Consider the following 12,226-nt stretch of genomic DNA (forward strand, 5'->3'; position numbering starts at 1 on the left):
TACCACAACATAAAAATACTCCATTACAAGTAAAAGTACTACTTGAGTTGTTTCTACTTCCAGTTGCAGATTTAGATTATTCATGCAAAAAACATCAAATATAATTAGTTATGATTAAAAAAGTGTTTGGTTTTTCTGGTGCAGTCCTTTCCTTTGGCTCCCTCTTGTGGTACGACTCATATCCTGCAGTCTCTGTCTGACAGCTCTGTTGTTTTTATAATGCATTTGTTATAAAAAAAACTGGCCTTATAACAAATGCATCACATTGACTGTACATGGACAGAACAGGTCTACTAGTTATGATTAATGTGAAGAAATAAGTCTTTTATTTTCAGGGTGATTTGATCATTATCAACTGTAAACAAAAAACATAAATACATATTTCAAGGTAGTTGAGTCCTGTTGATTCGTGGCTGAATGCTTTAACACTTTTCTTTTTAAAAGCATAAATGGCTTTAAAATAATAATTTCTATATTTTGAAGCAATAATCCCAATCTAATTTTATATTCTTACATAAATGCAATACTTGTTGGCTGATACTGTGTGCATGATGTGTGTTTATCTGTCTTATACGTGGAGATTCACCAATATAACTAATAAATATTCAAATATTGTGTTCGATTATGTGGCTGTTTTGTCAATAAAACAGACTGAACTCAGTAGAGCTGACACAGAGTTCTGGTTATTTATTATAAAATGTGTCTTGTTATATAACAGTCTGCATTGTTATTTTTTATTATTTATTTCATTTTAACACACAAAAGTCAAGTAGAATTGCAGCCAATTGAATTAGTTACTTCCACTTTTGGCCCTGAACAATACTGACATCCTTCAGTTATGATTCAGCCCTCTTAGTCCCTGAAACCTCCTTTAAAATGAAGATTATGTTTAAGTTTCACAAGTCACTTAAGGTGAAAGATGGGTGGTCTTTAGTTCTGCACAAGCAAATGAGCTTTATCAAGTCCGATAGAGGCAGCAGTGTGGGACAGGAAATCAGCTGATGTTGCATTTTAAATAAAAGCATCATGTTTTTACTTTTAACAGTAAATACAAAATCTGTACAAATCTCCCCAGAAAGATTAATATAGAAGGCTTCTTTATATACATAAGGTAGGTGATTACAAACAGTATATGTGCATGTAAAGTGTAGTAAACAGTGTGCTTAGATGTATATCTGACAGTGATGATGTTATACACGTGTTAACTGTGTATTCAAACCCCAAAAATATGTAATTTAGCAATTTACAACTTATTTACAATCGTCAATCAATACATGAATATCACTAATCGCTCAGTCAGACTTCATCTCTGTAGCACCTTTCATGCAGGTTAGTGCAGTTCAAAGTGCTCCATAGGTCGATAAGACAAAATGAGCATGGGCCATAATAGAAAGAATTAAAAATAAATGTTTAAATACAACACAAAGATAAAAATGTCAATAAAAATGCAATTAAACTGATTTAACAGGTATGATAATAAACAGCACTGAATAAAAGCTATACTTGAAGCTAGATAAAATAGATTAATAAGACAATACAAAATCAAAAAACAAATAAAATCAACTAGAGGGATAAACAAAACATATTTATTTACTAAAAAAAGAAAGTAAGTAAGTAAATGAATGTACTTCTGCATACTTCTGGACTCTTATGCTGGAAAGTTCAGTCTGTTGTTGGCAACGTTTTTCAAGCTTTTATTTTGAAAGTCCAGGCAAGTGGAAGTCCTGTGGAGTCAAACTGACTTGACCTTTCGTGTTGGGAAAAGTCTTTTTGGACTTCAAACTCTGCAGGGAAAGAAAACGACATGTTGTGCTTCTTTATCAACGGGAAAAAGGTACGTTTAACGTTTTAATGAAGTCTTAAACGGGTTGTCGTGTTGTAGCGAGGGTTAGCTGTCAGCTGCTAAGTGTTTTATTTTTGGGGGGGGAGCTGCAAATGTGTGTTTACAAAACGTCTTAAATAAATATAACCCTTAAAACGGTGTCAAGGGTGAGGACAACCAGTCAGACAGTTTAACTGGGGGTTGAATTTACTGGTGATACTGGGCCAGATGTGTGTGTGCATTATTGCCTAACCAGGAAATTAAGATTGTGACTTCAGCACTACACCACATACACTGACTCTTTCACTGTATAATAGCACCGTTTTTACACATCTTTACATGCATTCAGGTTGTATAATTGTGCAGCGTTTTGCCAATGGGCCTGTCACAAGATTATCACTTTATAATCACTGTGTAATTTACTCAAAATCCCACAAAGCTGTGGCATGTGAATGTGGAGTCTCCCTCTACTGATTTATAGTTTTAATATATGATATATATAATATATTTATAGGAATATCACCAGTGGTGGTCTTAATCAAATAAGAGCTTTAGAACCAAACACTGTCCACCAGCTGATAAAATACAGTATGTGACCAAATTTATACCATTTTTAATTTGTTATGACACATAATATGTTTCCAGAGAAAGAAATGAAGCAGTTATACACAAGTTTAAATGGTAGTACAGAGATAGCACTGAAAATCACGCAAACCTCGATAGACATATTTAAGTGAGTTCATAAAAACGTGAAATTAAATTATAATAATATTAGTATTTTTGGTAGAAGATTGCTCAGAATAATGTGATGAATAAAAAGACATGGGAACTGAAATAAAACGATTCTCAATGTGAGGATGTTTCCAGGCCGCATATGATGGTAAACAAAATATCTCTCCTAATCAAATCATGTGGGGATTTGTTTTGTACTTTATTACTTTCCACAACTGAGCAAGCCTGGAAATAATTAAAATTATTTAACGCACGAGAGTACTAGCGCGACAGAAGTTGGGTAAAGTCATGAATATGTTTGTCTCTTTGTGTGAAAACAGGTACGAGAGGACCATGCAGACCCTGAAACCACGCTGTTGTCCTTCCTCAGAGAGAAGCGTATCCTTCAGATCAACTTCAAATTCGCCTTCACAAATATGTTTTTATCATTTTAAACTGATTGAATGTCGATGTGAGCGCCACCTACAGGCTTCAACGCCCAAAACTGCTTATGTCCTTGACTGTGACTTCAGTGAGGTTAACTGGAACCAAGTCTGGCTGTGGCGGCGGAGGCTGTGGGGCGTGCACGGTCATGGTGTCGCGCTACCAACCCGCCACCAAAACCATCATGTATCCTTTAAGAGAAACCACACGACCCTGCCGCTCCACAAAACACCTCGTAACAAATAAAGTGTTTATTTTTATTTACTTTAGCTACACTCTTGGGTCCTCCACCTCTCGTCACTTTTCTCTTTGTCTTCTGTTTCCTTTTTGGTGGCTCAACACCGGGAATGTGTCTGCACATCTCTGAAAACATGTAACATGGATGTTTCTTATGGCAAAAAACACAGACAGACGTGGATGGGGGATGTAAACCTCGCCCTGCGCTGTGCTTCCAAATTATAGCAACAGCCACCAGCCAAAACCAAAATTTCCCCACATTTGGCACTTACAGGTGGTAACTTTGCACCCTGACTGGCAATAAAATCTTCATTTCGATCGGAGTTTATAATACTAGTGATTCAGATTAAAGCTGCAGTCAAACTGGGCCATATCTATGTGTCTATCTAGTCTTTTCTTTTCCTTCCTCACTGAGACGCAGCAGTCAGGCAGCAGATTGGCACCAGTGTGGGTATTTGTTACAACTGGGTGCAACATCCACCGGAAAATCCATTTGTTCAGCCATGAACATGGTTGGTTACTTTCCAGAATACCAAACACTGTTGCTATTTTATGAACTAAATTAGATTTTTTTAGAGAACAAGAGAGAGTCTGAATGTGACCTTGGTTATCAGCCAAAGTGGTTTAGACATCCACAGCTAAGAATCAAAAGGATCTCTGTGGTGGCTGATGGTAATTTCCTTTCCTGGCACCAGCCCAACACCACATCCCTCGTAGCATCACTAGTAACAGTAAGAGGTTTTAGCAGCTGTAGTTCCAGTGCTGCTCGTGTAATATGAAATGTGGTCGGATCCATGAGCTTACCTTCACCACACCGTCAGACATTACTCAGCCAACGCCTGCCTCCTGCCGCTCTGCCAGCTTCACGGAGCCGCCGTCACCACGGTGGAGGGCATCGGCAGCACCAAGACCAGGATCCACCCTGTGCAGGTCAGTGCTGGGACGCCTTACACGTCTCAGCTGTTACAAGTTTAAAAAAAAAAAAAACATAAAAGGAATTTTAATATTAGTACGTTTCTCATTTACTATTTGTCATTATTTGCCAGATGTATGTATTTAATTTGACATATTTTCCCATCAAAATAACAAAGGTTTCTCTCCCTATAAAGTATAAATATTATGTTATCTGACACACCCCGCACCGAGCTGTGTACATGTAGCCGATCCATCCAATAAAACGTGATCGTGGACGCATCGAAAGAGAACCTTTATCCTTAAGCTAATTGGAATAATCAGCAGGAAGTTGCCTTTACACACCTTCAGATGTACAGCCCCCAACCTTAATGCAAAAACACTGTTTCCAGAGCAGTTTTCAGGGGACTCTAAACTGTGAATGCTGTGTTTGTAGGAGCGGATAGCGAAGGCTCACGGCTCCCAGTGTGGCTTCTGCACTCCGGGGATGGTGATGTCCATGTACACTCTGCTGAGGAACAAGCCCCAGCCCACCATGGAGGACATCACTCAGGCTCTGGATGGTTTGTTTGCATCATAATTTTCATCCACTGTAATGTTTAAAAGAATGTTACAACAAGAAATAGGAGATGTTTAAGGTGTAGTAGACGTGAAAAGTGTCCACTTTCTGACCTTCTGTCACCTCTAAAAGTTATTTTATAATTATTATTCTTACATGAATTTATTTTTCACATGCACAAGAGCACACTCAGTGCTTTTTTAAGCATGACTCATTGTCCTTACACATAGGAATACACACAAATGTGATATGTACCCAGCGCTCTCCTCACTGTGTGCTGTTGTTTTTCAGGTAATCTGTGTCGGTGTACTGGATATCGACCAATCGTTGACGGCTGCAGGACTTTCTGTGAGGTACAAAGCTCAGCTCTGCAATATCGGTTATATCAATCAGACTGATGATGATGAAGTGAGATATCACAGTTTTACAGCTGAGTATAAATGAATCTGTTTGTAGGACTGGTTGCTGTCACAGTAAGTCAATTTCAGATCTGATAGCAGAGCAGAAACAGGGAAAACTAAAACAAGTAGCAGCAGAAAGGCTTTATCAGTGCCAAATCCTCCCGATCCGATGATAAATACATAAAGTCAGCGATAGGAAAATGTGTGACGATGTGCGAATGAGTGTAATTGCTGCATGCAGTGTGACATCGATATAAATCCAAACAGGAAGCCAACTGTTGCCAAGCCAATGGAGCTGGAAACTGCTGTCTCAATGGAGAGGGAAGTACTGATGAACCAGAGCATGTGAGTTTACAGGAATTCCCCTTTTTTCTTGTCTCCTTTATTGTTTTTAGTTTTTTTTAATTAATTTTTTTTAGACCTTTCTTGGCTTTTTAGTCCTTTTCTATGTTCATTTCTTAATTTCTTCCTCTGCTCTTATCCATCTTCACTGTTCTCTCTGAGCCCTGTAGCTTTCTTCTCTTACTTTTTGTTGTCATCAAACATGTACAATGTAATTAATAGTAATTAATACCTGGCACTGCTTCGTCATACATTTTAACCTCAAGCTGGGTGAGATTTTATCTTTTATTTCACTTCACACAGCATTCCTATAATCATGCCGTGGTGAATCCCTATTTTACTGCTTGTTTTCCACCTCTTCGTCCTCTCACTATGTGCTCCAGGAAAAGCCACAGTTGTTTGACAAGGAAGAGTTTCTGCCACTGGACCCGACACAGGAGCTGATCTTCCCTCCTGAACTGATTGTGAGTCAGATAAGAAGTTCACTTTTAGTCACACAGGTTCATTTGAATTCTTGAGCTCTTTGATGAGTTATTGATGCTACAAACTACTTTTAATTGCAATATAAAGATGGCACTTCTGTCTCTAGCTGATGGCGGACACAGGGAACCCAGAGACACTTACTTTTTGTGGGGAGAGGATGCGCTGGGTGTCTCCCGCTTCCCTGGAGGAGCTGGTCCAGCTCAAGGCCAGTAACCCTAAAGCTCCACTGGTCATGGGAAACACCAACATAGGTGAGAAGTAAAGGTTCATTCACAGAGTTTTTGCAGTTCAGTTTGAAGTGTATGACAGAGAAACAAGCCAGTACAATAAATTTGGCAACTGTTCTTAATAAGTGATGATGTAGGAAGGTAAACATGACAGGAAACATGTTTTTTTAAAATATTCTTTAATATTTAATTGTCATATTAAGATCAGTTTAACCAAACTCTGCTCTCTCTGCTGTTGAAGGTCCAGATATAAAGTTCAAAGGCGTCCTGCATCCTCTGATAATATCTCCAACCAGAGTTATGGAGCTGTTTGAGGTCACCCAGACACCACAGGGTGGGTAACCTCCCTTTGTCGTTTATATTTTAATGTGATTTTGTTGCACAGACAATAACTCTGCCTCCAATCTCGCAGCTTTGATGGTTAACGTCCCGGCCTCTCTGCAGGTGTTTGGGTGGGAGCAGGCTGCAGTCTCTCCGAGGTTCGGTCGCTTTTGCAGAAGCTGGTTCCTCAGTTTCCGGAGGAGAAGACCGAACTGTTCAGAGCTCTGATCCAACAGCTGGGGAACCTGGGGAGCCAGCAAATCCGTAACGTCGCTGTAAGAAGGTTTTACTCCAACTTTACTAATCTGTATTCAATCAGAAGTGAAATAAATCACATCAACTGCTTTTGGAAAATAATAATAGATTATATTTAACTTTTTGTGACATTTTATTGTTTAATAGTTTAATAGTTTTAAAATAACAGTCCATAGATTTACATGGGTTTAAATGAAATCCTACAAGTAAGATCAGGTGAATTTATATATCTGTATCATATGTGTTCATTCTTTCTTTTGCATATTTAGTCTCTTGGGGGAAACATCATGAGTGCGTACCCAAACTCAGACCTGAACCCTGTTCTAGCTGCCGGGAACTGCAAACTGAGCGCCATTTCGACCGGTAATTAGAGAGTACTTGAGAAATTCTGTGACGGCTGCTGTTGAGACTGTAGGAAAAGGGCAGATTCTTGTCAGACATGTCTACTTTTCTTCACCCCTGATTAACAAGCAGTAATGTCTTAATCAACAAGGCGGAAGACGAGAGGTTCCTCTGAATCCAGACTTCTTTGTAAGCTTTGGAAAAACCATCCTGAAGCCGGAGGAGATTGTTGTTTCTGTCTTCGTTCCCTTCTCCAGAAAGGTACAGATAATCTGAAAGTGCTCCTCCTTACAGTTTATTGTTGTATGGTTGCACGCTGGTGAAAAGTAGCTCGCAGCACTCTAAGCCTTATACTTGCGTGCTATTTGTTATTTTTTCACTTTTAATAAAATGGTAAAACGTTTACGTGGGTGAAGCCTTTTACGGATACATCGTTGTCCGTCCTGCAGGGGGAGTTTGTTCGAGCTTTCCGTCAGGCTCCGAGGAAGGAGAGCTCCTTCGCCACAGTGACGACCGCGATGAGAGTGTTTTTCTCCGAGGGATCCAGAGTGGTTCAAGATGTCAGTATTTACTACGGAGGAATGGGGCCAACCACCGTTAGCGCCACCAAAACCTGCGCAGCTCTCGTCACAAGGTCAGAGTCATGTTTATCTCACACTGTGGGCTAATTTAGTATATAAATAGTTGATATTTTAGATGGATTAGCAGTGTTTTCTTCCTTTTCCTTCTTTCCTCTGTTTCTTGCTGTAAAGGGATAGTTCAAGGTTTCTCTTCCTAGGTTCTGCACTGCTTCGCTTCTCTCCTTTCTTTCTTATGTGTTTCTTTCCTCTCATCTCTGACCTTTCCATTTGGATTTATTATGTTTGTCCTACCTTTATTCCTATTTTCTTTCTTTTTCTCTTATCCTTCCCTCCATCCTTTCTTCCAAATAACCTCATCAGGATGTACTCTTAAGTCTTAAGCATGTTAATTTTCAGTAAAGCCGAAAATAAAAGAAACCAGAAGTGACCGTAAAGCCCCTAAAAAATCCTGTGTTTCCTTTAGACCCTGGGACGATGAGACCCTCAGCCGAGCCTATGATGTCCTCTTGGATGAGTTGGTCCTCCCTCCTTCAGCTCCCGGAGGAAAGGTGGAGTTTCGTCGCTCTTTGACTCTCAGCTTCCTCTTTAAATTCAACCTGGAGGTTCTGCAGAAGCTCAGAGAAATGGTAGGACTGCAGTTTCTTGCCTGACAATGCAATGTAACTTAGTATTTTGGAAGATATTTGTACCTGAGACTTACGAAGAGTTTCTGTTTACAGAATGTGGTTACAGATGTGCTTCCTGAGAAGATGCAGATCCAGCCTTTACCCAGAGAGATCCAACCCAGCCTGCAGGAGTTCCAGGTCAGAAAATATCCCTCATTTAAAGCATTGAATTACCCACTGTAAAAAAAAAAACCCTTTCCTTTTATTGTCCCACACTTACAGTAAATAAACGTACTGCTTCCTCTTCTTCTTCTGCAGCATGTGTCAAACGACCAGAGCGTCCAGGACCCAGTGGGGCGTCCCATCATGCATCGCTCTGCCATCAGCCAGGCCACAGGCGAGGCGGTGTACTGTGACGACATCCCCAGGACAGACGGGGAACTCTTCCTGGCTCTGGTCACCAGCTCTCGAGCGCATGCTAAAATCACGTAAGGACAACGTAAACAATTCATGGATTTTTGCAGCCAACGATGTCTGACACACTTTCCAATGTGAATCTGCACGTCTTGTTTTAACGTTTCTTTCATCCAACCAGAGGGCTGGATGTGACCGAGGCTCTGCGGCTTCCCGGTGTCGTCGATGTCATCACGGCCAAAGATATCCCTGGGAAGAAAGTCCGCACAATGTTTGGTTATCACGAGGAGCTGCTTGCTGAGAGCGAGGTAGAGTGTGTGCACACCTCTTTATGTTTTTGTTTTCATGGCGTGTATGTTTGTGTATGTAGATGTACAAATATTACATAAAATGTTAATAGAAATAGAAAATATATATGAATAATATAAAGATATTTATTTCAGTATATAGAAACTATATTTCTGTTGCTGCTCATTCCAAATCCTTCAAACTACATCCCCAATACAAGCTGCTGTGATTGTCTGGTTTCAGATCTCTCTCTATAATTGTCTCCCGTGCGGTTTGTCTGCAGGTGTCGTGCATCGGGCAGATGATATGTGCGGTGGTCGCAGATACGAGGGCACACGCCAAACGAGGAGCTGCGGCTGTGAAGATCAGCTATGAAGACCTGCCTGACCTGGTTTTTACCGTAGAGGTCTGTGGAGTTTTTTGTGCATCATTTTGTACGCATTAGCTTCTGTTTTAGCCTGTTCAGTATCTGTGGATACTTTTGAATGTGAAATAAAGGTCTGTGAGTTGAACAAGGCTTAGGTTCAGCAGAAGTGACATTTTTCGGCTGTTTTCAGTGTGGATTTTCCCTTTAAATGCACTCTCACTTCAACACTACACACTTCTTACAAATAAAAGCTTACAGCACAGGTCCTGATCATGTTTCCCGCTGTGACAGGAAGCCATTGAGAAGTCCTCTTTCTTTGAGCCTCGGAGGGTGATCTGGAGAGGAAATGTGACTGAAGCCTTTGAAACTGTCGATCAGCTTTATGAAGGTCTGTTTCTGTTACTAGAACATGCGTGTGCAAAAACATGTTGGTTACATTTTCTAAATAATTAGAAAAAAAGAAAGTGTTTATATCATTATTTTTTCCAACAAAAGAGTTGGAAAAGCGATGACTTTTGCGCTGCAGCTCTTATTATGCTGTGACTCATCCCACATAAAACAGAACCGGGCTTTGGATTTGTTTTTACGTCACTGTGTTTATAATTGTTTCCTCAGGAGAGATTCGAATGGGTGGCCAGGAGCATTTCTACATGGAAACCCAGAGCATGCTGGTTGTTCCTGTTGGTGAGGAGACCGAGTTTAAAGTTTATGTCTCCACTCAGTGGCCGACATCAACACAGGTACACAGATATTCTGATTCCCTCATTAAATATATTCATAAGATTGTGCCATTTTAATGTCAGTCAGTAATTTATGAACAATTCTTTCATGAAGAGAGGCTGGTGCGTACTATTTCACACTGTATTCATGTGTTGTTTTAATGTGTAGCTTTTAGTTAGCATCACTACCACAGCTGAAAGAGAGATCAGAGGTAAGGTGGATTGTTGTTGTCTGCTTTGTCTCATTTTCCTGACTGCAGGATGCAATTGCGGAGACGTTGGACATCCCGTCCAACAGAGTCACCTGTCACGTCAAAAGGATGGGTGGAGCTTTCGGCGGGAAGGTCACTAAAACCGCGATACTAGCCAGTATTACATCTGTGGCTGCGTGGAAGTAAGTCACAAAAACAACAAACATGATCAGACTAAGAAGGAAGAAAAGTTATCAGAGAAAACAGAAAACATTAACAGTAAAAAAAAAAGCTGGAAAGTTTTTTTTTTTTCTTTCTTATAATGTTTTTAAATTTTCTGCTCAGGACCAATCGTGCAGTCCGCTGCGTCCTGGAGAGAGGCGAGGACATGTTGATCACAGGAGGTCGTCATCCCGTCCTGGCAAAATACAAAGTACAGCTGCACACTCCTGCTTTCATTTCTGCAAGGGTCTCAACATAAATCTCCTAATCCAACCTTCCCAAGGGGTCCCACAATAAATCCGACAGGTTACAATATTATTCAAGGCATTAAAATACAATAAAACGAATAACAGATGCTTTAAGTTACCTCCACACCTATAAAAGTCCTACAAATGTAACAATCTGGGAAGGAAATACTCTTATATACATATATACGTCATAATAATAATTATCCACTTCCTTACATTTTTTTCAGTGGTTTGAAACACATTTTTAAAACTGCAGTTTTATATGAGGTTATGATCCAAATAGTGTGTTGATTGATCGGTGAAGTGTTGTGTGATAGCTGTTTGCTGTTTGTTTCAGGTGGGTTTCATGAACGATGGAAGGATCATGGCTGCAGATATCGAGTACTACATCAATGCTGGCAACACTGTCGATGAATCTGTTCTGGTTGGTAAAAGCACACTTTATATTTATGTTGTGTTCTTTAGGTGACATTTTGACAAGGAAAAGACAATTATTGATTTTCTTCTTCTTGCAGGTAGTAGAAAAGATTCTGCTTCACATTGACAACGCCTACAACGTCCCCAACCTGCAGGGCCGTGCTGCCGCCTGCAGGACCAACCTGCCCTCCAACACCGCCTTCAGAGGCTTCGGTGTGCCCCAGAGCATCATGGTCGTGGAGAACATGGTGAATGACGTGGCCATGGTGCTGGGACGCCCTGCAGACCAGGTCATACTCCGTCTTGTGGTGCCGTGTGCTTGATGCTGTTAAAAAATGACAAAAATCTTTCCAGTATAACGAATTCCTGTTTTGAAATTCTTCATCAGATTCGTGAGATCAACATGTACAAGGGGCCGTCAGTCACCCCCTACAAGTTTGAGTTCAGCCCAGAGAACATGCTGCGCTGCTGGGAGGAATGTAAGGTCAAGGCTGACTACAGCGCCCGCCACAGAGCTGTCGACCAGTTCAACCAGCAGAACCGCTGGAAGAAGAGGGGGATGTCGATCATCCCCATTAAATATGGAATTGCATTTGCAGAGAGCTTCTTAAATCAGGTCTTTCTCAGCTTGTTTTGATAAAGTTATTGTGGTTGTTGCAATATTTTCCCCACCAACCATGGTTTATATATCAGTATGCATGTTTGTAAGGATTATAGCACAAATGCAGCTTGAAATCTTTTCAGACAAGACTACTTTAAGATAGTAAGGATGTTAATGTTATTCTGCTTATTTAATGTATGTAGTGTAAAGTCACAAAAAGTGTAATTTTCCACAGAAACGTAACTATGTGTTGTTGATCTATGTAACAGGCTGCAGCTCTTGTCCACATCTATAAAGACGGCTCTGTTCTGGTCACTCATGGCGGGACGGAGATGGGTCAGGGAATCCACACTAAAATGCAACAGGTACTGTGACGAAGCAGCCATGTGTCCACTGGCCTCCACGGTACACCACAGGCTCTTAAACCTACTTTATCTGTGAATTAAAGCTCTATTTATTACCCACTGTTGGTTAGAAACATTCAAACATTCACAGACTGCTAGTAATGTAAACATTT

At 40.4% G+C, this 12,226-nt stretch overlaps 1 protein-coding gene across 1 annotated transcript in view; it reads left to right on the forward strand.

The window, feature by feature from the left end:
• The first annotated feature begins 1,702 nt into the window (after nucleotides 1–1,702).
• Nucleotides 1,703–12,226, forward strand: part of aox6 (aldehyde oxidase 6) — a 14,208-nt gene continuing 3,684 nt past the window's right edge. Inside the window, exons 1-27 of the mRNA XM_035677656.1 lie at nucleotides 1,703–1,834; nucleotides 2,875–2,932; nucleotides 3,067–3,163; nucleotides 4,036–4,144; nucleotides 4,563–4,689; nucleotides 4,977–5,038; nucleotides 5,354–5,431; nucleotides 5,812–5,892; nucleotides 6,018–6,162; nucleotides 6,380–6,472; nucleotides 6,583–6,734; nucleotides 6,984–7,077; nucleotides 7,208–7,317; nucleotides 7,506–7,690; nucleotides 8,101–8,263; nucleotides 8,357–8,440; nucleotides 8,561–8,730; nucleotides 8,838–8,964; nucleotides 9,228–9,350; nucleotides 9,603–9,699; nucleotides 9,927–10,051; nucleotides 10,291–10,424; nucleotides 10,567–10,654; nucleotides 11,029–11,115; nucleotides 11,207–11,398; nucleotides 11,497–11,724; nucleotides 11,979–12,074. Coding sequence (XP_035533549.1) covers nucleotides 1,805–1,834; nucleotides 2,875–2,932; nucleotides 3,067–3,163; nucleotides 4,036–4,144; nucleotides 4,563–4,689; nucleotides 4,977–5,038; nucleotides 5,354–5,431; nucleotides 5,812–5,892; nucleotides 6,018–6,162; nucleotides 6,380–6,472; nucleotides 6,583–6,734; nucleotides 6,984–7,077; nucleotides 7,208–7,317; nucleotides 7,506–7,690; nucleotides 8,101–8,263; nucleotides 8,357–8,440; nucleotides 8,561–8,730; nucleotides 8,838–8,964; nucleotides 9,228–9,350; nucleotides 9,603–9,699; nucleotides 9,927–10,051; nucleotides 10,291–10,424; nucleotides 10,567–10,654; nucleotides 11,029–11,115; nucleotides 11,207–11,398; nucleotides 11,497–11,724; nucleotides 11,979–12,074 — 3,135 coding nt within the window. The 5' untranslated portion in view covers nucleotides 1,703–1,804. The remainder of the gene's footprint in view (nucleotides 1,835–2,874; nucleotides 2,933–3,066; nucleotides 3,164–4,035; nucleotides 4,145–4,562; nucleotides 4,690–4,976; nucleotides 5,039–5,353; nucleotides 5,432–5,811; nucleotides 5,893–6,017; nucleotides 6,163–6,379; nucleotides 6,473–6,582; nucleotides 6,735–6,983; nucleotides 7,078–7,207; nucleotides 7,318–7,505; nucleotides 7,691–8,100; nucleotides 8,264–8,356; nucleotides 8,441–8,560; nucleotides 8,731–8,837; nucleotides 8,965–9,227; nucleotides 9,351–9,602; nucleotides 9,700–9,926; nucleotides 10,052–10,290; nucleotides 10,425–10,566; nucleotides 10,655–11,028; nucleotides 11,116–11,206; nucleotides 11,399–11,496; nucleotides 11,725–11,978; nucleotides 12,075–12,226) is intronic.

The sequence above is a fragment of the Morone saxatilis genome, unplaced genomic scaffold (assembly GCF_004916995.1).
Source record: "Morone saxatilis isolate NCDOM2014 unplaced genomic scaffold, NCSU_SB_2.0 Contig6, whole genome shotgun sequence".
Taxonomy (NCBI): domain Eukaryota; kingdom Metazoa; phylum Chordata; class Actinopteri; family Moronidae; genus Morone; species Morone saxatilis.